Consider the following 24068-nt stretch of genomic DNA (forward strand, 5'->3'; position numbering starts at 1 on the left):
CCTGCTTGCCCCGCCCCTGCCGCCCCGCTTGCCCCGCCCCTGCCGCCCCGCCCCTGCCGCCCCCCGGAGCGCACGCGCGCCGCAGCGCTGACGCAAGCCGCGGCAATCGCCCTGCGCTTTATCCTGTCCGACCTTGAGTGCGCGGCTGCCGCAGGCCCCGGGCTGCCCCGTGCCGCGCCGGGCTGTCCCGCGCCTTTCGGGCGCCCGCGTCTCGCCCCTCTCCCCGCCGGCCGCCGCAGCGAGCTCTCTCGCCGCCTTCGAAAGGCAGCGTGCAGCCGTGTCCCCGTGCCGGTAGCTGAGCGGAGCGCCGAAATCGAGCGGCAGGACCGGGCGATCGGCGGGGCGGTCCGCGGCGGGGGTCCTGCGGCGCGATCTGCCCTCCCCCCCCGCGGCCCACGTGGGTGGAGGTTTCCAGAAGAGCCGCGGCCCCACGCTCCCCCTGCTCTGCCCGCCGGCCCGGCCCGCCGCCGCCATGCTCAGCGCCCGCCGCGCCGCCGCCCGCCTCCCTCTGCTCCTGCCGCGGGGCGCCCCCGCCGCCGCCCCCCCCGGGCTGGCGCAGGTGCGTGAGGGGCCGGGGCAAGGCCCAGCGGGGCCGCGGCCCTGAGGGGACGGGGGAGGCCCGTCGGTTATGCCCGGGGAGGAGGCCGTGGGGACACCGGGGAGGCGAAGAGGGGGCTATGGGGATGGGGGGGGGGCACTGTCAACCTGCGAGTTCTCGCTGCGGCGGGGACGAGCCCGGGCCCGTTGGGCTGTCCCAGGTACCGAGTAGCTATTAAGAAAGTGTTTAATGGCGGTGCAGGGCGCAGCAGCACCCCGTGGGTGAGGAGGGGGTGGCACAGCGGGGACGTGTGCCGTATGCCTGGGTCTGTTTTCAGGGAAGCATGTAGTAAAATTGTTTAGTTCCTGAGCCTCCGTGTGAAAACGATAGCGGAGGTCAGGCTGGGGAAGGCACGTGAAGGCAATTTATGAGCATGCACAGAGACCAAATCGGTGCTGGTGGTGGTCATCGGCACACGGCAGAGCAGTCTCTGTTGGCCTGCTCTGGCCAGGCCTTTGCACCCTTACCTGCTCATGGAGTGTGGCTAGGCCAAGCGTCTTGGAAGAATCAGCGAAATACTCGTGTCTTGTTGTGGTTCTGTCTGTGTTAAGATGTTTTGTTAAAAACTCATTCGTAAAACAGAAACATGGATAATGCTTTTGGAGTTCTCAAAGATCCTGATTTTGCACGCACAAGGTTGTGGCCACTGCAGAAAGCTTAGAAGAGTTGCTGCAAAATCTCCATTGCAGATTCTTCAAGGGACGTAGTGGATTATTTGTTGCTGACCACACATAAAGCTTTGAGAAATGGGGTTAATGTTTATCTCCTGCTGTTCTTTGAAAGCTGAAGGTTCAGAGTTAATTTACTGAAATGTCTTTTACCTGGTAGGATAGCCATTGACTATTTAGTCTGAGGCAAATAGCTCAGTTCTGGTAATACAGGTTGGGGTTCTGCCTGATGGATATTTGTAGTAACTGGGTTTTTTGTGGCAGTCCAAATCTTTCTCAGTTTCTTCCTGAATTTGCACTTCAGTTATTAAAAATAAAACATTGCAGTATGACCCTGTCGCTTCAGAAGTTGTCTTCCTTTGAAAGTCGCAGCTTAAAGATCACTTACTATTTAAAACTGAATTTTCATTAGAATATATTTATTTTATAGACATTCTGGAATGGCCTCAGTCAAAATGTTCTCAGAGCAGCATCCAGCAGAAAATATGCGTAAGTATTTCCTTGTTTTTTTCATGTTTGGTCATTTGATATTTATATTTATTCTTCTCCTGATAACAGTACTGGTTATTTGAGTCGGAGATGGAAGAATGGAGCAAAACCAGCAAGATTAGACTAGAATCTTTGTGTATAACTTTTCTAAGGCTAGTTCTTTATCTCTTGTTTTTTTTCCAGGGGAACTTTAAGAACTGTTCTTCCTCCCTTCTCCCACCACCACCAGCATTCAGAATGTGAATTGTTGACATTTGTTTGGTTAAAAAAGCAGCCCTGAGAAAACAAACAAACAAAAAAATACCCAAACATTGATGGAACAAGTTGTTTTACACTAGCATGAAACAAGCATGATACATGGCTCTGTTTCACTACAGTTAAAATATATTTCAAACAGCTGATGCATTTTAATCAGTTGTTTTTCTTGTTGCAAGTTAATGGGAAGAGAGTATCAGTTAGTTGTGTAACTCTGTCAGATGTTTTGTGGCTGATGCTGATTCAGGACACGGAATGGGAAATCTGTTTGTGTTAGGAAAACTGCCTGGTTCTGGTTAGTACAGAGAAGCTGAGCAGTTACACATTTTCAAGATCACTGCTTTGTTATTTGAACTGGAATTAGAGTGACTTAGCATCTTGGGGAGTGAGAAGGTGACATCCTGGTAATAAATGTGGTGCTGCTCCACCTTCATCCAAGCACATAGCTTTGTTTATAAGGCAAAATTATGATTAAAGAATTCTCTCTAGCCTTGCAAGGGGTAATATGCTCTTCCTAGAAAGGAGTAGGAGGGTCAGATTTGTCTTGTGTAAGAAGCACCCCCATCTTTCAGACTTAATTTAATTTGTTGCTCCTCAGGATCAGAAAGGTGGTTATTTTTTGCTGTGGCTCAGAGAACCTGCATTGGTTGAGTATTTTGTTGTCTTTGTGCATTTTTCTCTTCATGCTAAACAATGATAAAAAAACCAATACAATTTATTATTAGCATTCTTAACTCCAGCTGGATGTTTTCAAATGAGTTCAAACATCAAAAGTAACCCAAAACAAGTCCTGTCTGTGTAGGGACAGAATTAGTTACAAGTTTGTTTTCTCAACATCCCTAAAGATTTTGACATATGTGGTAAAGATTACTCTTGTGAATAATAATATTTTATATGTTTATTTAAACAAGCAAGGATATACCTATGAGCAATCTGATTGAAAACAGAGGCACAAGATTCAGTTCTTGTGTAACAGAGAACACCTTGGGTCAAAATACAATGTCGATTTTTCACTAGATGTTGAAGTAAATAACTTTGGCTTGTCTTCAGGGTAGAAAGTGGTGGGGTTTTTTACTATCTGGTTACTTTCCTTTAGTACTAATGTTTTCCCCATAATATGCCCTCCAGCTCAGAAGCAATTAAAGGTGCTGTTATTGGAATTGATTTGGGTACAACAAACTCCTGCGTGGCAGTTATGGAAGGAAAGCAAGCAAAAGTAAGTAAAAAGTGAATACCAGCTTGTGGTTACGTTAGAAGTTGAATGTCCAAATTAGTGTTCTCAGAGGCAATCTTTTTTGATGGCACCCTATTAACATTTTTTATATAGGTGCTGGAGAACTCTGAAGGTGCCAGGACAACACCTTCAGTTGTTGCATTTACAGCCGATGGCGAGCGCTTGGTTGGAATGCCAGCAAAGCGGCAGGCGGTAACTAACCCACACAACACCTTTTACGCTACCAAGCGTCTCATCGGGCGGCGCTTTGATGACTCTGAAGTGAAGAAGGATATGTAAGTGAGGGTGGAGAGCAATTCGGCTACTAGCAGAAATGTGTAAAATATAATGCTGTATAACATGACCTGTTCTGTCTTAAAACATAGCTTTCTTCTGGGTAAAGTAGTTATGCCCCCATGTCTCAAAGTTTCACTGCTTATATTGTGAGGGTCAAGCTGTATTTTGCTGTGTTAGTTGCTGATTTTAAGGTTTTCAGAAAGGAAGAAAAAAAAAGCCTTGCTGACGCTGTGCGGAGTGGTCAGTGAAGACTTCTCTTTCTTGAGGGTATTTGCAATCAAAGCTGTATGATCATATCTAGGACTTGGGACTAAATGATGGAGCTGATGTAAAGCAGCATCAATAGTTTATTGGTACTTTTGGGAGTCTCGGGATCTGAGGCTGCTGCTGGCAGGTTCACTATTCTGTGTTTAGAATATGCACATGTTCATCTGCTGATAGTAATTGTAGGGGGAGTATGTGAAATTGAGTGTGGAATTCTTCTGTTTTTTAGTAAGAATGTTCCATTTAAAATTGTCCGTGCTTCCAATGGTGACGCCTGGGTAGAGGCTCATGGGAAACTCTATTCTCCAAGCCAGATCGGTGCCTTTGTACTAATGAAGATGAAGGAAACTGCAGGTTGGTACAGTTGGGTCTTTGCCGTCTGCACACGCAGGTGTGGCCTTGGTGCTGGGCCTTGGTAAATGGAAGTGCTGCAGCCATAAAGGTGCCTTTTTGGTACGGGAATCCTTGTACAGCAGGCCAGATCACGGAAGGGTGCAGTGATGGGGGCTGTTACAAAGCTTCAAGGAAGATCAGTGCCTACCTCGATTTTGGGTCTTTGGCAAGACGTTAGTGCTTTACTTAAAACACACTCTTACCAAAATTGAATACTGATTGAGTTGATAATCAGTTTTAATTGAACTGGATGCAGACTTGCTCAGAAGGGGGAGCTCCTTTTCCTTGTAAGCTGCAGGCCTTGTGCCGCCCTGCCTGTGGCTGAGCACAGGCTGTGGCAGCCAGGGGTTTCAGTGGCTTTGCTTTGAATTCAGCTGCTATTTATGTAGCAAGAAAGGTGTTCAAGGGACCTGATTGTGGGGCTGAGTGAATAGCTTCTGAGCCAGTGCTGCCTTTAAACCTTCACCAGGGGAAAACATCCATTGGCCTGGAGAATATTTTTTTTCTCCTTTTCAATTCCTAACATGGTTTCTGGGTTTACTGAATATAATATGTGGAGATAATAGTCAGTAGCTGCCTTCTGCAGCCTCATTTGGTAAATGTGCGTCCAGTGGTAAGTGCTTGGAGGGCAGGACTGAAGCTTCCATCAAAATGTATTTTTTTATTTCCCAGTGATAGATCCTGGATACTTGCTAAAAGGTACACTAAAGAGTAAAATACAAGTATGTGGTACATGAGCATCATGTGATGAATCTGACTTTCTGCAAAGCAGGGGTTTGTTTCCTATAGGTCTGTTGGCTTTGGCCTGGATGAATTCAACTATGGAATGATCTGGCTTTGCAGACAACGCAGAGTAATGCAGTGTGTAAAGTCTGGGCAGGACTAATGCATAGGCATAAATTCTGTATGCAGTCTCACTGCATCATGCACGTTCCTAGTTTTTAGCAAGTCTGGGTCTATTTGATGACATCCTTCTTGGTTTTTTGAGGGAAGCTTATGACTTTAAATTAGGGTGCAATACATACTTTTTTCCTGACTTGCTGTCTCAAATTCTTATAAAGTTAGTATATGTCCATTATTTGTACCACATAACTGTTACTGACAGCAGACTAAACGGGATGAAAATGAGTAAGTTTTAAGTGCATCAGATGTTGAATACTACAAAGAAATGGAAAACAGCTTCAGTCTCACGCACTAAAAAGACAAGCTCTCAGATGAATTCTCACTCACTAGCAGCATCCAGTCACTGATTGAATTGTGGAGGTGCTTTGCTGTTCTGTCAGAGTCTACAGACTATCCCATGTTATATGGAATTACATGTTTTCTGCACAGCTCCCTCTGCATCTTTCCGGAAAGCAGCAGGTTCTTGGGCAGCAAGCCTATCTTCTGTTTTTAGTTCAGGAAAAATACTTCAAACTACATAGTAATTTTGTGGCATTTGTATCTTATAAGGACAACTTTGTGTTTTGTCTCCTTTTTCCTCCAGAAAATTACCTGGGACATTCAGCGAAGAATGCTGTGATCACAGTCCCTGCTTACTTCAATGATTCCCAGAGACAGGTATTCACCAAGCTGTAAAATTTTCGGGCTTATAAATTGCATTTAGTTTCTTGCAGTAGTCAGCATTCCTCTTTCTTTCCTCAGGCTACAAAGGATGCTGGGCAGATCGCTGGCTTGAATGTTTTGAGGGTGATTAATGAACCAACAGCAGCTGCACTTGCCTATGGTCTGGACAAGTCTGAAGACAAAGTGTAAGTGCCTGTTCATAACACATACCCTCTCTTAAATAAGCATGCTGCAATTTGCTTTGTAAATGTCTCTCTTGCTTTCTGTTTTTTAAATCATTGGTTGGAATTCTGCCACAAAGTAGACTCACAGCTGTGAGTCAGTGCTGTGTAGTGTCACCTCTGTTTTATGCCAGACATGCTTGTTAAAGATGGTGAGTTCATAACTTGCAGCTACAACTTAATTATGAAAGTGGAGTGGCAATTATCTTACCCACTGGTAGCAGTGATATGTGTGGCTAAGGGTAACGGGGCGAGAGGATGTCACCGTTGGTGCTGAAGAGGTCCGCTGAGGTTTGGTGCCTCTTGGCCACACCTTCCATTTTCCCTGACTGCATTCAGCCTTCTGTCACTGTCAAGGGTGGTTATATAGGTGCAGGTATTTTGTTACAGAGTTTGTATTTCTGATGTACATTATAGTGCTGTGAAAGCCTCACATCTTGAAAAACATGTTTCGTAATGATTCTGGTGTCCCTGTCCTTGTCAGTGGATGGGAGTGTGTTTCCTTGAAGAAGGAGGAACTGCCCTCTCTGAAATAGCAGGCAAGGTTAAATGTTGTGCAGCACATCTTTCGGAGACTTCTACATGGACTTCGGAGTGCTCGAGGAATGTGTATACTGTGTAATTTGTTGACTGCTGTCTTTAGAGAGACTTACAACTTTTGTGGACAGCAACATGAATTCTGCACACTTACCTCCTGAGGACAGTGATTTTTTTTTTTGAGCCACACAACTTTGTCTAGAAACTAATGTTTTCTGCATCTGTTCTTGCAGTATTGCAGTCTATGATTTGGGTGGTGGCACTTTTGATATTTCCATTTTGGAAATCCAGAAGGGAGTCTTTGAGGTGAAGTCCACTAATGGTGACACTTTCTTGGGTGGAGAAGATTTTGATCAAGCTTTGCTACAGTATATTGTTAAAGAGTTCAAGAGAGAGGTAAGGTATCTCATCAGAACTCAATCTTGTGTTACGCTGTTTTTCAGCCTTGCTTAATTTCTCTAGAAGAATGTATTTTTCCTAAACTATTAGGACTTGGTTTGTAAACTATGACACAGTTGAAATTTAAGTGTGTTAGACACCTGTTAGCCAGGCTTCCAGTTCTTATGCTTGTTTTCTTGAGGTAGAATATTCTCCTGGAAGACATAAAATAGCTGGGCTTCTACCTTTTTTTTTTTTTTCCGTCTAGTGTAGAAGGATTATCCTATACATAGTCTGCTTGCTTTAACAATAAAAATCTGTGGTTCAGTTGAATATGTCAGCATAGATTCTTAGAATACACAGTTAAGACTGTTGGAAACTACATTGTCATTCTAACTCCTTTGCTAAATCAGTCCTGCCTTTATATTCTGTGATACAGCACCTTTTCCAAGCTTTATCTGTAACTTACTGTATAATCACTTCCAGAGCAGAGAGGGCTAGCAGATGTTTTTGAAATGCTAAATACATTTGCCAGAAGTGAGAGAGATCAGCAGAAGTGCACATGTCAGGCTGTATTTCTACAAACATCTTTACAGTCAGGGGTGGTAGGAGGGTGAACTGCGGTGAAGAAAAGCTCCCCGTGACTCCTGTGCAAACGCTGAGTGTTAACCCATATTGTTTATCACTTAGATGGGTGTTGACCTGACTAAAGACAACATGGCCCTTCAGCGGGTGAGAGAAGCTTCAGAAAAAGCAAAGTGTGAGCTTTCGTCGTCTGTACAGGTAGGTGGCTGGGTTCAAAGCAGTCCAGTAAAACATTTTGATACACGTGAGTTTTGCATTATTATTATTTACAAAGCTCTATGAAACTGCTGCTTTTTTCCTTGGGGTGGCAGAACAAGCTTCTGAGTAACCAAATGGCATCACTTTAACAGAAAGTCCTTTAGCAGAGTAGACTGTTAAGGAGCATGTTTAGTTGTTGGAAGCTGAGAATGTTAGCGGGTGCTGGGCTTTGCTTTTCTTCTGGCACCATGTTTTCTGATCTTGCAGGGATTGTGAACTTGTTGCCAACTTAAATGTATTTCAGAAGTACAGCGGGCATCATGGAATTTAGCTGCAGCTAGTACTGCTGGGTTACTGGAAGCACTTGCAGTTTTGTGCAGGCAGTTCTAAAACCTTGCTGCTACTCATTCCTGAAACAGCTAATTTGTCCAGTAAGAAATAATTTCTATAAAGAACCTGTACTTACTTGCCTATAGAAGCATTGTCTAGGCAATGGGAAACATATACTCTTTTTTGCATCCTCTTTGTATATTAATGTGTTCAAGCCTGTCCTTTATTCACTACTGAATAAGGAGCTGGAGAAGCAGCAAGTTGGGGGTGTAATAGTCTTGCCGAAGTGAAATTAGGGTCAATTATATAGTAATTGAAATGGGGACTCTGCCAATTTCTAGGCTCTGAATAAACTTTTTTTTTTGATGGTGGTCTTTTTGTTGGCCAGTAGGGAGCTCATAGCAAGGAGTTTAGCAAGTCACAATGGATTCATAGTTCTGCCAGAGACATAGCAGGCTCTGTTTTACTAGCTCAAGAGTTGGCAAATGCAGTCTGTTCATACCAGGAAAAACTGAATTCCTTAACTCTTTAGTAGTGAATGGAAAACAACTTGCTTTTGGCCCTGTTTTCCCCTGGTATTTTTGACCATGCTATTAATAAAGTGAACGCACACCTCTAGTCAGTAACACAGGTTTAGCTCTTGTTGTGTAAACTTAATCTCTAGATCTTAAAGCATTAATGTTTTTAATTGCTTTGATTTGTAGTGTCTTTTGATGTCAGCATGACTCAGTGCTTGAACAAGATGGTTTAGTGCAAGATTCACTGTAAAAATACAACATGTAAACTTGTAAGATCATTCACAAATAGCCATGAAAAGTGGGGTTTATGGTCCCTGGCACTGATGAACTTTGGCAGTGGATTTTTTGAGCATGAATTGTTCACATTTGGAAAATGGTCCTGAGTTATTTCCTTCAAGTAGTTTACCTTCTATGAAATGTTAGTCGTTTGGCAAAATCTTGCAGAACTTTGAAGATAGGCTTTCTTCTGTGTTGGCGTAAGGGAAGAGGATTAAGGTGGTCACTTCTAATGTTTCAGTTCTTACCTCGTGGCTGTGATAGAAATTAAATTGTTTCTTTTATTCATAAAAGATCTCAAAATAACACAGTATTAAAATTGGAACTTAACAGTTGTAACAATGGAATATGTAACAAAATAATTTTCCTGTCCTTGTCTGAAATGTCAAACAAAAGTGTGCCTGCTGCAATTAAAGACGGGGCTGCAGAGTGAACAGGCATGTAATGCTTTGGTACAGGCAGAAAAGAATCTATAACTTGATCTAAAACCTGTATGTAGCTGTCTTATTTTCCATTCCTGTTTTTTATTCTGTGTCTGTTTGTGCTGCAGACTGATATTAACTTGCCATACCTTACTATGGATGCCTCTGGACCAAAGCACTTGAACATGAAGCTGAGTCGCTCTCAGTTTGAGGGCATTGTGGCTGATCTGATCAAAAGGACAGTAGCACCATGCCAGAAAGCCATGCAGGATGCTGAGGTCAGCAAGAGTGACATTGGTGAAGTCATCCTCGTCGGTGGCATGACCAGAATGCCGAAGGTATGAGATAAGTCCCTGTTACAGGCAAAGCTGGCAGAGCTACTCAGTGTGGTCTGCAACAGGAAAGTTGGGAGTCTGGTAACTTCAGAGCTCCAACAGCTGAAAGTTGCCAGGAGCAGAAATGCTAAGTAGTCATGTGAAAGCAGTGGCAAGGGGCTTTCTCATCCTGTTTAATTAGCTCAGCTTGGATCTGGGGGCTGTAGCTGAGTGGCACTTTACAAAGAGAAGTGGGAGGTATCAAGAGTTGAAAATTCAACATAAAATCATGTTTTCTGGTGTGGACTGAACATAAGCGGCATTGTTCAGATACACAGTGTTTTCTCTTGTTGTGAACTTCAGTTTGTGATAAAGGTACCCTTGAATGGCAAGAATCTATCAGTAATCTGGGCCTTCCAGTGGATTTCTTCACCTCTGTAGAGCAATCATAGCTAGCTCCGAAAAAAGTGCACAAGCGGAATGGCTCTGTTATCTGCTGGTAATTTGACTACCTGTTTGGGGCTGGGTGTTGTCAAGCATATTTAATGGGCTGTTCCAAACGCTCATTACCTAATACCTGGCCCTTGTATTCTGTGGTGATAAGCACCAACAGGTAACTTGGAAGCTTGCTCTGCTGACATGCACAGTCTTGCAGGTAAGGCGCTGTCTGCTGGCAATTTACTGTTCTTGTTCATAGCAGTGCATACTACTGCTTAGGTCCCCTGAAGGCAGAGCTGAACATGTATGTACACAGCTGTCTTCAAGAGTACAGCTTGTCCTTTTCTTACGGAGATCATCAAAATCTCATTCCATAGGGATCAGTCACACTTGGACCATTGGTTTGCTGCTAAGATTTGTGATTTGCAGGTCCGTTGTAGGATAGTAGGTGTGTACGTGATCCTACTTGGGATTGCTTTGAGGTTTGGTCGTGGGGTCCTTTTCCTTGCTGTGTTAAATGAGCCTGGTGGCTGGAGGTGATACTAGTGTGTGCAGAACATCCCCCAGGCAGGGAGATCAGAGCAACAAGACAAACAGAAGGTGCTGCTCTGGCCGGAGCTCAAATGGATTAGCTGTGCTATACCTTCCCAACCTCCCTGCTGTTCCAGCTGGATAAAGGAATAATGCTGTGGTTAGCTACGTATAAGTGATGGGGAACACTTCTAGAAGTGGGGAAGCCATTATTGAAACATAATGCATTCTTTGGGAGTGCAAGGCAGTACTTAAATATTGAGTTTATTTTTTAATTGTTACTTTTTTTACTTCCTATTTATAAGCCCCCACATCTGTGGCTTTGAGCTTACAGAATGCTTTCCTGAATGCCTTTAGTTACAGCTTTGGCTCAGATCAGTGCCGCTATGTTGCACAAAGCATAGAACCTTCTCTCATGTACTGTGTTTGGTTCACCCTGCTAGGAGGGAAGGTGCCTTTTTTTTGAGCACTCACATGGCCAGTGCTCCAGGAAATGTACACTGGCTGGTTAGAAGTAATGCTTCTTTTGTATTGTAAAATATGCCTCCACAGGGAAAGACTTGCACTTAATTATGTGTTCATACATAAAGTGTCTTCCTCTGTAATGAATGCTCCCGGCAGATGTCTCTTGGCTGAAGTGCAGAGGAGTTGGACATTTGCTTACAGCAGTTTTCCAGGCACATGCTCACCTGTGCTGCTGCGTGCCTAACAGGTGTACTCAGGAGGAAAGCTGTGACTGGGAACCAAGTCCCACACCCTTCTCTTGTGAGGCAGAGGAGTGAACTGCTGAGCTTTGCTTCCTGCAGATACCTTACTGCATTCTCGTCTGGGTATTTCAGCAGCAAATCTGTTGCAATCACGAGCACATCCTTCCGAAAGGCCAGAGCGGTGAGAAGCTGAGTAAAGCGGCTCAGACTGTCTGCTGAGATGGCAAATCTATTTCTCAGGTGAAACAGCCCATTAAGTAAAGAGTTTGAAAAGACTGTACTTGATACAGTCCCCACCCCTGCCTTATAACACATGAACAAGGTGAACTGTCCTGCTCTGGATTTTTTGTGCTCTGCCTCCATAGCTGTGCTGTCCTGGACAGCTGTGTTCTGCCCAGCGTTGGCTTGTGCAGGCTCCTGGGGAGCAGTGCTTGACTCCTGCTTGATAAGCATGAGTGATCCCTTCTGAATACAGCTGGGCTGAATACAGTGAAAGGACTGATGCTGACTTGCAGCTGGCAAACTTGGCTGCAAGAAAGTCTCCAGAGAAAGGGATATCTAGACCGAATGCATTTAATAGGGTCCGTGGAAGATAGGAAGTTAAGGAGCCGTCAAAACTTCAGTTGGTACTTCTGTCATGCCACAGGGTTACACGGCAGCAGGAGCATACCTCTAGCCAAGGCTGGCATGTTCTTTTGGCCACAGCACTGGGTGTTAATGGTTCACTCTGCATATGAGCTGTGCTTTCTCTCCATTCAGGTGCAGCAGACTGTACAGGATTTGTTTGGCCGTGCTCCTAGCAAAGCAGTTAATCCTGATGAAGCAGTTGCTATTGGTGCAGCAATTCAAGGTGGCGTGTTAGCTGGTGATGTTACTGATGTGCTGCTGCTGGATGTAACTCCCCTCTCCTTGGGGATTGAGACACTGGGAGGTGTCTTCACGAAGCTCATCAACAGGAATACTACCATACCAACTAAGAAGAGCCAGGTACAAATTGACTCTGGATGGGTGGGTCTTTGGTGGTCTCAAACACCCAGTGAGGGCTACCCAAAGCATCCCAGTAGATAGTTTTGTCTCCTCCTCATCTGGCAAGGAGATGCAGCGTGTCAGCCACCGAGTATCTCTATTGATTATTAGCATGCCCAAGGGGGGAGGTGAGTTGAGTTAATGTGTGCCAGGATACCCCAGAATGTTTGTGGCTTCATCAGGATTGCAGTGCAAGTGTGTGCTGTGATGTTAACTGTCAACACATCATTCTGAAGAATTATGTGGAGACCTTCTGTAACTGAGCACCATGCTTGTTTGAGACCACCTTTCTTGGTCTCCATGCCTTGGAAGGAATAATTTATGGGTTTTTTTCCTGAGCTGTAGAGCCCTAGTAGACTTGGGTGTGATCCTTTCTTTCACTGTGCGTTGTCTGGGTCTGCTAGTGTGTGCTCTTACTGATAACACTTGTTCTGTCTGGGGTGTGGGGCTGGGGCAGGAGCCCTGCTGCTTCAGGAGGAAAAGTTTTGGTTATGTGGCTGGCTGCCACTGGAGCCTGCTGCTGGCATGGCATTACCACTTTTTGTGAGCTCATGTGCATACAGGACAAGATGCCAGTGAGCTTGGCTGTTGGCTAGTCTTAGAGCCTCAGTCTTTTGTCAGAGGAACCGGGGGATCAACAAGTTTTAATGATTCTTTACCTCTTCAGTTATTCCTTTCCTTGTTGTTTAGTGGGCTTGTAACTGCATCAGTTCATGTGTTGCAACTTCCTAGTGATACAGTAACTTTGTTCCTTTTCCACAGGTGTTTTCTACAGCTGCTGATGGGCAAACACAAGTGGAGATTAAAGTATGCCAGGGAGAGAGAGAGATGGCTAGTGACAACAAACTTCTTGGCCAATTCACATTGGTACGTCTGCTACAGTATTCATGACCTTAGACTTGACCTTCTTTGAGAAGGTCAAAGCCTTCTCCATTTCAGTTGACCCCTGAAAGCAGCGTTGAAGGGGGAGTCATCTTACAGAAGACATTTGACCCTATTTGTAGTAAAAAAGGAGTCTCTAAAGGCACAGCCTTATTCTGGGACAGCCTTTCAGTGGCAGGGGCGCAACTAGCATTTAACACAGAGCTTAGTTTCTAAGTGGCCCTATGTGGCACAGGGGCTACTATGGCTTTAGAGCCTGGTTACCTAAAAGGGTGCACTCCTGGGCGCAAAGAGTTAAAAAGATTTCTGTAGTACTAGGCCTTTGCAGCAGATGACCTGAATGCTGGCTTTTCCTTTGGTCTTGCAAAGATGACACTTGGAGTAGGCTCCATGATACCTGCAGTCCCTAGGGTAACCCATTTCTAGCCCAGTACTGGTTTTCTGTGAGTGCTTGTGGAACGCCCCTGCTTAAAGGAGAACAGAGAACAGCTGCCTAACCAGCTCTCTGTGCAGAATTGGTTTGGTCAGTGTTGGCAAAGTTTGGCCCTGTTATAACTGTCCAAACCTCCTGTTGGTAGGAGGAGCCCCACAGAAAGGAAGGGCTTTGCCTTTCTTTTGTATTTCAGAAGGAAGCTGTACTGCCTGTCACTCTTAAAAAACGTTTGCCTCTGAGGTAGTCACTGGAGTTTAGTTACGTCATGAACTGAGGAAAGAAAGCATCCTGCCACGTCCGTGCAAGAGGGACTTCTTTAGCAATAACTCAGAACCCATGTCACCTTGAAACCAAACTTGGGGACTGTCTCATGGTTTCTGTTGATTTGTTTAGGGTAGAAATCTGTGTCCTGTTAAAATCTGTCAAGGTGCTACTGATTAACCACATGACGCCAACAGGTCTTTAGAGGATTCTGCTCTGAGGGTTAGTTAATAGTTGATTCAACTGACAGATCACTAAGATAACATGGCAACAGCAGAGCCTCACACCTTGAGTTTATGTCCACGTGGGAGCTGATGGCAAAGCACTTCTCGTTCTCAGGTTGGGATTCCCCCAGCACCGCGTGGAGTGCCCCAGATTGAGGTCACTTTTGACATCGATGCTAATGGTATCGTTCACGTGTCAGCCAAGGATAAAGGCACCGGACGCGAACAGCAAAGTAAGTGCTCTGGGGCGTTGCCTAGGATCGAGGAGGAAAGGTGTGGAGCAGGGATGGGCCCCACATGTGTTGGGCTGGGGGTAACACTAAGTGACTCCGAAGGTAATGGAGTGCTGTCTTGAGCATCCCACAGTCCAGGGTGAGGACTGTGCAGCACGTTACTCGATTAAGGGTAAGGATGACACAAATAATCTGTTGCCAGCGTAACATGCAGTTGAAGTAATCTTAGCCTAAATGCCTCTGGAAAGCAGGGCAAAAGGTTACTGAAAAATGAAGTAGGGAAAAGGAGACAACTGACCTGTAGGTTTATTTTAAGGAAGTAAAGCTTCTGTAAACACACAGCACTCAGCAGCTGCCCTCTCTGTTAGCCTGCTGACAGAGACCGCCACCAACGGATGCCCTCTCCTTGCCCGTTAGGCATAGATGAAGCATCTGCCTATGCCAAGGGCAAGAAAGTCCTTACTGGCAAAGGTTTACCATGTTCCAAGTCATTTTGCACTGTATGACAGTCCTTTCTTGGTTTTGCCATCTGCTGTGATTGCTATAGCAATATTTTAGCAGAGTGCAACTGTTTCCTGGGGTTTCCTGTATGTCTTGGCTGTGCCTCTGTCCCCAGAGAAGTGTTGGGCATACTGGTGTCTGTGGAGCAGTGCTCCTGCTGCTTTACAGGGGTGTTCTGTGTCACTAAGGAGCTTGGAGCAGTGACATTCTGCCCCATGTTACCCTGAAGGGACAGAAATCAGGGGAGTGGGAATCCAGCACCTTGTAGGAGTTGTTCTTGAGCTGTGTTTTTGTGGGCATGCTGTTCCTTTGGGAGTGCCCTCTGCTAACACTTTAAAAGATTGCTGTCTGAGGCTGCCTGCATGAAGGTGTCAGCTTTTAAGGGAGACATTGAATTAGGGAGATTTCTGTTGAATCCAAGGCATGTCACGTACAGCCAAACAGATCGGCCCTCTGCTGAGACTCTGTTTTCTTTCTAAGTGCTCTGTTAGAAAGGTCTTGGAATTCAAGTATTTTGAAGCAGCAGGTATTTTGCAGAGCCACCTTTGTTCATTTTCATCCATTTAGGCTGGAAACGTCTCTAAATAGCAGGAGGCTTGGGGGACTTCAAGCTGTCAGTGTTTTTTTCTCTGTAGTGCAATGAAATGTTAGGCCTGGTGTTTTGGGGTAATTAACAACATGGTTGACATTTTCTAAAGCTCTGTTGTGGGCTCAGACGATTAATTTGAAGCATTTGTAGATTCCCCTGATACAAAACAGATCTCTCTTGTGCCTCTAACTGGGAAGCCTCTATGCTGCCCTTTGGTTGTTTCTTGGAGGCAGCTACTTGAGCAATCAAATACATGCTCCAGTTATGAAAATATTGTTAACTTTTTATTGGCAACTTGAATATATATATATACACTCTTCATAATCATGTTGCTTGGCTTTTGGCAGAAATTTATCAAAACCGTGCTGCTTGTTAACTTTGATTTCCTGGTAGATTTTCTATGTGTGGCAGCCTTCACCCTCTGAGTGGTTCCTGATAATAGACAACCAGAAATTTTTAGCTGCCCATCTGTATACCTACCTAATTATAAAGCTGAACTGCTCATCCCACACCTGCACCCAAAGGACACGTGTCTGTATGTGTGTCTTCTGTTCAGGGTTTTGTACCATTGACAAATATTACATATAAAACTTACTTCTAGCAAGGATCTTAGTATATCCTTTTTTGGACTTTACAGTATCCTTGATGTTGGACCTCTGTTTCACAGTGAAATTATGCTTTACTGCAGAAATCGGATTAAGTCCAGGCTATACTTCTTTCACTTTTTTTATCACTAATGGAAGATAAAAAAAAGGGGGGTGGGTGTGTGTGACACATTTACGAGCATGCTCATGGAGTCACACTATGTTCACTTTGTAAGGGCAGTGTGAGGAGCTGGGTGGGGAAAGTTGTCTTATCCTACCAGCCCGGGCTTCTTTCCAACAGTGAAAGGAATCTCTGTGCCCTGGTAAAACAATTCCTTCTGTTTGGATTTTTTTTCTTTTTTAGTTTTTTTTTTTTTTTCCTGTTGGCTTTGGGTTTGTTTGGATTGTTTGGGGGTTTTTTAGTTTTATGGTTTAAAACTTGAATATTCCTTTGGTCTGGGGACTTTGTGTGCACGTGCACTTTTCAAGAGGAGTAACTGAAGAAAGGTCAAGTGACTTGCAGACCAGTGGACAGGAAGTGTCTGGCAGAGCTGGGGAGTTCATAGATCTAAGATGTCAGGCTTTTATCTTGCAGCAGCATCACTGCCTCTTCAAAGACTGGCTGTCTTTGTACTGGCCGCAGGGTCTTCACAGGTGCAGAGTCCTGAGCAAGGCTCCTGCCATTGAGAGGGTTTGAGAAATAATACTCAAAGATAGAGCACATTATTTATCAATGCTTCTTCTCTAATGCAGTTGTTATCCAGTCTTCTGGTGGCCTTAGCAAAGATGAAATTGAGAACATGGTGAAGAATGCAGAGAAATATGCAGAGGAAGACAGACGAAGGAAGGTAATGTGATCGTTACAGCATCTTCCAGCTAGTAGTGTACCTGCTGGTTATCGCTGTTCTGTGCTAATAACTGTGCCCACCTTTGGAGGAGCTGTAGCTCTGGCCTATATAATCTTGAGCTGCTTGCTTGTGCAATTAGCTGAATATCTGCTTGCTTTCTTATATTCAGTTTACACTCCAGAGTTGCAAGGAGGTGTATGTAGAGGCATTTGGATCTTGGGTTTGGGTTGAATAACTAACTCTGTGCAACTGGCATTCTGATTGCTCCCTGAAGAATTTCTGGGACGTGGAGGCAGCAGTAAGCAAATTCACCTGCTTGTAACTCATAACAAACAGCTTTGCAGCTCTAGTTATGTCTTTTGCCATCAGTGCTCTGTCCTGTCCACATGCCTGTTACTTGGCTGTTTATTTAAAGCCAGACTACTACAGCTGGGCTCTCAAAGTGATGTTCCATTTAAGTGGAGGCAGTATGGAGATATTTAAGCTGCTTTCTCCGAGTTTATTTTAAAGCTTAATTAATAGAACCTGCCAAGCAAAGCTGCACCTTGGCCTTCTTTTTTCAGAAGTGGGAAGCTGCTTTCTGTAGTGCTTCAAGTCTCACTGTGGCATCCTGAATGCTGTATCAGAGCACAGGGTTTGCCCTCGGTGCAGGTGACGCCATCAGGAGGTGTTTGAAAGCCTCACTGACTTTGTCAAGGAAAGAATGACACTTGCCATGGCTGAGTGACTGAACCTGTAATATACATAGGATTAATGGTTGGAACTAATTGGTTTAATGAGGGTAATACTAATGAATTACGCCACTAAATATAGAGCATTGATTATTTTTTTTCTTTAAGCAGACAGTGCAGGGCTACTCCGGGATATGGCACCAGCATATGTTTAGTGATTTGCTGAAACCGGCACAATGAACTGATTTACCTTGTGTTCTAGTGTGTAGAAACCACTCTCAGGTGTTCAAGCAGCACTGTAAATCCTCACCCTCAGTAGTATAGGGATCAGAAGAGGACTAAAGTGGAAAATGCATGGAATAAATTCATGTGAAGCAGTATTGCCTTACCTCAGAACCTCTAAAGCCACAAAGTGTTGGTTTATTATCATATGTAGTTTAGGTGGGACTTCAGAAAGTCTCGCTGTTTAAGTAACCACAGCATTGACATGAAGTGTAGGTGGTGGTCTAGCATTTGAAGAGGCTGCACTGCAAACTTTTTCCTGTTGCCTTATTTTGACTTTGTATCTTAAATTGGCGAGTAAGTTCTTCCCTGCTGTAATCCTGAAGTGGACTTACCTCAGTCCAGTGACCCCATCGGGTGAAGGTGATCAGGTTATTTTAACTATCACTTCTCTGGACTTGTGTAACCGTAACTGTCAAAATTCCCTTGTTATACCTTTCTGATCATGGTTTTACTGCTGTGGAAATATCACAAATGCACAGTTGCCACTCTGCAGGACTTGGCATCATGTGAACTTTGACATCCCACAAATAGTGAAAATGTAGTGTAGAAACAAAATTATTTTTCATCTGCTTTCCACTGGAAGTGGTTAGTCTCCTGAGAATATTACCACACCCTTGTTCAGGTAGACAGTTTTTTCAAATGGAGAGAGTTGGATATACCAGAGACTGCTGCTGGTGGAATAGTTCATGTTGACACTGGGACTGAATTAAGTCTCAGCAAGACTGCTCTGTACTTACAGCCTACCTTGTTCCCTGTTGGCTGTCTTGGTAACAGTAACTTAAGGAACTGATATGTCTTACCTAGCACAGTGGGATTTTTTTCCACTGTTGAGATGTTACAAGCATTTGTAATTCAGGGATGTGAGTAAAACAACCCAGTATTTTAGTTGTCTTGAGGGCCCTTGTTGCTGAAGGAGCTGAAAGCTCTGTTGCCTTCCTGAGGAGCAGAGCGTGCTGTGCTGTCTGCAGTTGCTGGCTCTTTCAGTGTGCCAACAGTCATGCTGCATTGGTTGCTTCTACTTCCAGGGAAGTGAGTTTGAGTGTGAAAGTGTGAGGACTGACTTGCATAGACTCCGTGTTTGGGCTTTCTGGTGCCAGAATGCATCTAGAAATGGTTTTCCTGCATTTCCTCTTGCCCCCTTGCCAGTAAGAAGGACCCTGGGTGGGAACCAGAGCAGAGTTTGGCAGTTTGAGGAAAGAAATGTCAGCTCATATGTACACAACTTGTATCGCCAGTGATGTGTGCAGTAGGTCCTTATGAGCTCTCTTACCTAGGAACGTGTGGAAGCGGTGAACATGGCTGAAGGCATCATCCATGACACAGAGTCGAAGATGGAGGAGTTCAAGGATCAGTTGCCAGCAGATGAGGTAGGTTGTTTCTGATCCTGTAACAGTAAAGGAGGTAAGATTACTTACTGAATCATTGCTTAAATTTTCACTTAACTCACACTGGCTTTGACCAGTGGCACCAACTCCGTGTATATTTCCATACTGTGCAAAGATGGCAGTCATTGACTGACAGTTTTTGCACTTGATGAGTGGGTGAGTGTGGCTGATAGGAGGATATGAGGACACAGAAGAACATGGTTTAGATAATAGCAAATACCCTATTTCAGAGTGCAAGTTCAGTGTCATTGAAGATCTGAGAGCCTGCAAAGCCCTTAACGAAAGGCTTCTGCATGAATTATGTCCTTGGCTTGGGCTCGTGGTGATTTGACAAGAACTGTACTGTGGCATGTCTGAGAGAAGAGTTTTGCTTGAATCCAGAGATTACTAACAGTGCCCACCAGTGGACTAGCAGAGGGACAAAGGCAAAGCTGCTGTGCAGTCCCTGCAATACATGCACGGCAACCCAAGAACGTGGAGACAGTGAAGATTACTGTACCCACTTAACTCCAGTTTTTCTTCTGTCTTTGGAGTGAAGTGGATATTTGGTATCAAAAGAGTGCTTTTCACACTACTTCTAAGTGACAGTTTAAGTTCTGCGTTATGAACTTCAAAAGCCAAGTTTAAAATGGAGCACAGAGTCTTCAAGACAGCAAACTCTTGGAAGCAGAATCAGAGGGCTCTTAGGGGCTCTGTGAGGTGTTTGAGGGAACAAGATTATAGTTTACTGGTAAGTAGCCTTTGATCAGTTTAAATGCTGTTTTTCAGCCCAGCTCCTCTCTGGGATACTGGCTGACTCTGTGTTTGGGATTGTGATCACTAGTTTTCTCTCGCAGGAGCACAGAGCCTAAATCCCTGTTACCTGCAGGGACTGTTCCCTGTAACATTTGGGTGGGGGGGAATACCAAGGGGAAGTGGGTGGCAGTGCTTGGAAGAAGCCCTGTGCTGTCTGAGTGGGGCTGGTGGCCTGACACGGGCGGCGTTGATCGCTTTCCCCTTCCTGCGGGTCTGAATGAGAACTGCCCACATTTTGACTGCGAACGCTGCTGAGCAAGCACTGCCGGCACAGCTGTCCCCCAGTAACCTTGCTTCTCCAGGCCTGCCTCTCCAGCAGCGTGCCAGTCTGACAGAGAAATGCCAGACTGGGAGGAGGGTTTGACAGATGGCTACAGGGGCTGGGATGAGACCGTATTGCTTTGGTTTGCCTCTCTGCTCCTTCTCCCACGTGCCACTAAGGGATTAAACAGGGTGGTGAACAGCCTTACTTGTTGGCTTTCTGACAGTGCCTTAACTATAGATGAAAACTAGCTTTCTTTTCCCTTCACCCTGGCTCCTGGGGTGACGGACTCACTGGCGAGGTGTGCCAGGGAGAGCAGCTCTCATCCTTGGCAGCCTGTTCAGGCTCTGCAGGGCTTTCTGTCCTTGGCGCCTCTGAGAGACGCAAACAAGGGGACAGATTAATGCCAACTGTGGCACATTTAGTGAAGTGGACAGGTGCCCGTTGGGAGCTGAACACAGTCCTAGTCCCTGCAGACCATGTGGCTTGGTCTGAGATCTAACTTCGTGGCTTCTGGCAAAAGAAAGGTGGTTTTGCTGTGGCAAATAGGTGGGTGAAATGACAGAAAAGACATTCTCTGTGAACAAAGTGCAGGATTTAATCTTTTTTTTTATTTTTTTGTGACTTACTGCAGTGCAACAAATTAAAGGAAGAAATTGCTAAAATGAGGGAACTTCTGGCTCGTAAAGATACTGAAACGGGAGAAAACATCAGACAGGCAGCAACCAGCCTGCAGCAGGCTTCCCTGAAACTCTTTGAAATGGCATACAAGAAGGTAGGTTCATGGTTGCTTCTGTTTTCTAGCCCTTGGATGGGGAGGGGTGAGTCAGGACACCAGACGGTTCTGTAAGAGCTGTGCTCGGAGGTAGCGCTGAGTCTCAGTGCAGCTCCTTCTGAGTGACACTTGCTGATGGGGCAGCTGTAGAAAGGCAGAGCTGAAGGCCTGAAATCTTGGCCATCCTACTGTAGGTAGCCCACCTCCCAAGCTCTATGTTACATTACTGTACAGTGTTGCGTGGAAAATGCTGGAACTTCTTAGTAAGGAGCATCAAGAGCAGCACAGGCAGGGCTTTCCCCTAGGTATGTAGAGTGCCTAAAGAAGTGACGTCTGGATTTATTGTAAGGATTCTTGTTAAACAGGTTGCCTGTTCAGTCTGCCTGAAATTACAGTAGTAAGGCCATTGCCACTGGGACTCCTTCCCAGTGAAAGGCCCACCCATTCAAGCCCTGGCAGAGACGTCCTGTGCAGGGAGGTGTCTCAGGATGGAAGTGGCACACGCTGCCCAGGTGACCTTGGTGGTGCTGAGCTGTCCTGTTTGTGGAAAGCTACTTTTCTGATGTCGAACTGAAAATGTTCAGTGCTGCAATGTAAGCTCGTTACATCCACAAGGAAAGCGTAAATAATGGGAAGATAATTTCCTCCCTGTTAGTAGCAGTCATGCAGAGATGAAGATGGTTTCCATTCTCCAGTGGACAGTTACCCTTTTCACTGAAGGAAGGGTTTCTTCAGTCTAGAAGCAACCTAAGCAGCCAGCTAGGAAAAAAATGTCTAGGACATACAATTAATAAGCCGACTTTTTTGCAGATGGCCTCTGAAAGAGAGGGTTCTGGAAGTCCAGGGGATCAGAAGGAAGAGAAGCAATAAGAAGTCTCTGTCTTGCCTTGACTAAAGTATGAAGAAGAGATCGATTTTTCTTGACGCTTGGGAGAGAAGGGACCTTCCTGAGCAGCAGTGGGCAGAATTCAGACTTACTGTGTTTTTGCAGTATTCTATATATAAAATTCTTTAATGTATAAACTTAGTGATGCGTCTGCTAGATAAATTGCCACTTGATGAAAGTTAATTCATGCCAGATGAAGTTAGGTGTTTGGCCCCCTGGTATTCAACCAAGGCACCTGGGGACTCTCTGATGATTTATTTCTGATACTTGACACAATGGTGTACTAAATCTGATGTCAAAGTTTGGAAACCATGTCACTAAATTTAAGAGGTGGAGATGGAAGTCCTGCTGGAACTGGGAGAGAGCAGCACCTGTATGGACCCTCCTTGTGGATCTGAGTACTTGCGAGAAGGTAATAAAGCCTGTGAGCAGCAGTGATGAGGCTGGTTACATTGCTAGAGAGCATTCAGATCTGCGGCTAGGTTAGTACCCTTGTTCTGGAGGAGGGGGGTTACTTCAAATTTAGCTGTAACATTATTTCTTACAAAAGAGGCTATGTGGAAGTTAAATACTTTGCTTGTCTGAGCCTTCTGCTCCATCCTGTGTCTGTTCTCTGCTTATGGTAAAACATTTCCTTGATAATAAAACTGTTATTGGATCCATTCTGGATTTTTTTAAAATAAAAGCAGAAAAGTGTCTAACATGGAGTTCTTGGTATCCTGGCCTTTGATGGAGAACGTGAGCATGTTGACGGCCTGTGAGAGCTCCTGGGGGCAAACGGCCAGCCAGCTGTAGTGAGAGCAGCTTTCTGGAATTTGTGCTTGTCACATGTAGAAAGAAGGTACCTGGTGTCAGACCAGCGTCCATCGCTTCTAGGAGTACCACTGCTGCACTCGCACAACCTGCAAGTCCTGCTGCAATCCGCAGTAGCGGTGGGACTTCACCTTCAGGCACTTTGTGTGTGGTCTCAGCCTTCTGAGACAGGCTGTAGATGCAGAGCAGCAGTTGCCTGCTGCTGCTTCCAGCAACCGTGTCTTCCAGGGAACTGCACTCTCCTTGCCACGATAAATTTTATCTGTTTCTCCTCTTTCCCTTCTGTTACTCTTTGTGTAATGGACTGGAAAGAAAATGCAAAGTCTAGGGCTGCTTTGTCCTGACGGCTCAGGAATTTAGGAGGGAGGAAAGGATTCTTCCTAGGCAGTTTCCTAAATAGGAGAAGCTATTAGGGAGGCTACAAGCCCTGGTTCATCAACTTTTCCTTAAGTTAGGGATAGAAGGGACCGAGAGCGTCTGCTTCAGCCATGGAGCTCTCCCCAGCAGTCCTGGCAAGCTGCTTGCACTTCAGAGTACGTCTGCCTAGACTGGGGAAGCGGACAGAGGGGCGGGAAGAAACTTTAGAGGGTGATCAAGCTGTGCAGCGAGAGGAAGCTTGAAGCATTTTGACCTGGGTGTAAAGTCAAAATTTTTCATTTTAATAAATGAGGAAGGGGCCTGGTGCAGCTGTAGGAGCAGGTAAGAGGTAATGCCTTAGGAGCCTGGAGCATGCTTGGTGTGCCACGGTGGGGTAGGCAGGCATGCAGGGGGGTCTTAACAGAAACTTGGGGTGTTAAGCAGCCTTACTTCAGGTGGACTGAGGGCTTCCAACCCAAATTTTAGTGCTTTTCTTTCAGCAGGAGCGTTGGTGGGATCTCAGGATCCGAACTCTGGTTGTTATGGGGAGGGTAGTGTAACAGTATGCCAGCCTGTGCAGCTTTCATCTGGCTGGTTCTTCCACAAGCAGCCAAGTGACATGAACAAACTGGTTGTGTGTGGGTTTGTGTCCTGGTTGGTTATGGTTTTTTTTAAGTGGCAGGTCTTTATTTGTCACAGGCAGGTAATGGCAGGCCGAGGTGTACCGAGATGCTGTGGCTAGTGTGGTTCCTGGAAGTTCTGAGGAACGCGTGGCTAAGGACATGCACGTTCACAGCAGCTGCTGCTCCCAAGAACTGTTTGTGCCATCTGGGTGTGTTTTCTGTGCAAAGCTGTGTGCTTCGTTCTGTCACAGCATAACCCTACTCCTCTCTGTATGTGAGTTTGGTAATGGCAGGGAGCATTTGGCTGGGCATCTCCTGGGAATAATTTCCTTTACAAAACTTGCTTGTAGAGGTGACTTCTGTCCTGAATTTCCCTCTGCTGCTGCTCCTGTCAGAAGTGGTCCCCTGTATGAAATGAGTTTGAACAAGAGAAGGAA

At 45.2% G+C, this 24068-nt stretch overlaps 1 protein-coding gene across 1 annotated transcript; it reads left to right on the forward strand.

Moving 5' to 3' along the window:
• The first annotated feature begins 153 nt into the window (after positions 1–153).
• On the forward strand, positions 154–22545 carry HSPA9 (heat shock protein family A (Hsp70) member 9). The gene is made up of 17 exons (XM_080398566.1): positions 154–559; positions 1697–1755; positions 3139–3226; positions 3338–3519; positions 4014–4138; positions 5664–5737; positions 5822–5928; positions 6735–6897; positions 7570–7662; positions 9337–9546; positions 11958–12185; positions 12987–13091; positions 14140–14257; positions 16685–16779; positions 19010–19102; positions 20812–20952; positions 21763–22545. The coding sequence occupies exons 1-17, from the start codon at positions 473–475 to the stop codon at positions 21820–21822; spliced, it is 2028 nt and encodes a 675-aa protein (XP_080254692.1). The 5' UTR covers positions 154–472; the 3' UTR covers positions 21823–22545.
• The last annotated feature ends 1523 nt before the right edge of the window (positions 22546–24068 follow it).

Source organism: Falco punctatus (genome assembly GCF_963210335.1).
Source record: "Falco punctatus genome assembly, chromosome: 8".
Taxonomy (NCBI): Eukaryota; Metazoa; Chordata; class Aves; order Falconiformes; family Falconidae; genus Falco; species Falco punctatus.

What these genes read in the sequence shown, in the direction of transcription:
- HSPA9 (XM_080398566.1), top strand. Translation starts at nt 473, where the DNA reads ATGCTCAGCGCCCGCCGCGCCGCCGCCCGCCTCCCTCTGCTCCTGCCG. An exon ending in CCCCCCCCGGGCTGGCGCAG is followed by an intron (nt 560 to 1,696) that starts GTGCGTGAGGGG and finishes TTTATTTTATAG; the next exon opens with ACATTCTGGAATGGCCTCAG. An exon ending in CACCGGACGCGAACAGCAAA is followed by an intron (nt 14,258 to 16,684) that starts GTAAGTGCTCTG and finishes TCTCTAATGCAG; the next exon opens with TTGTTATCCAGTCTTCTGGT.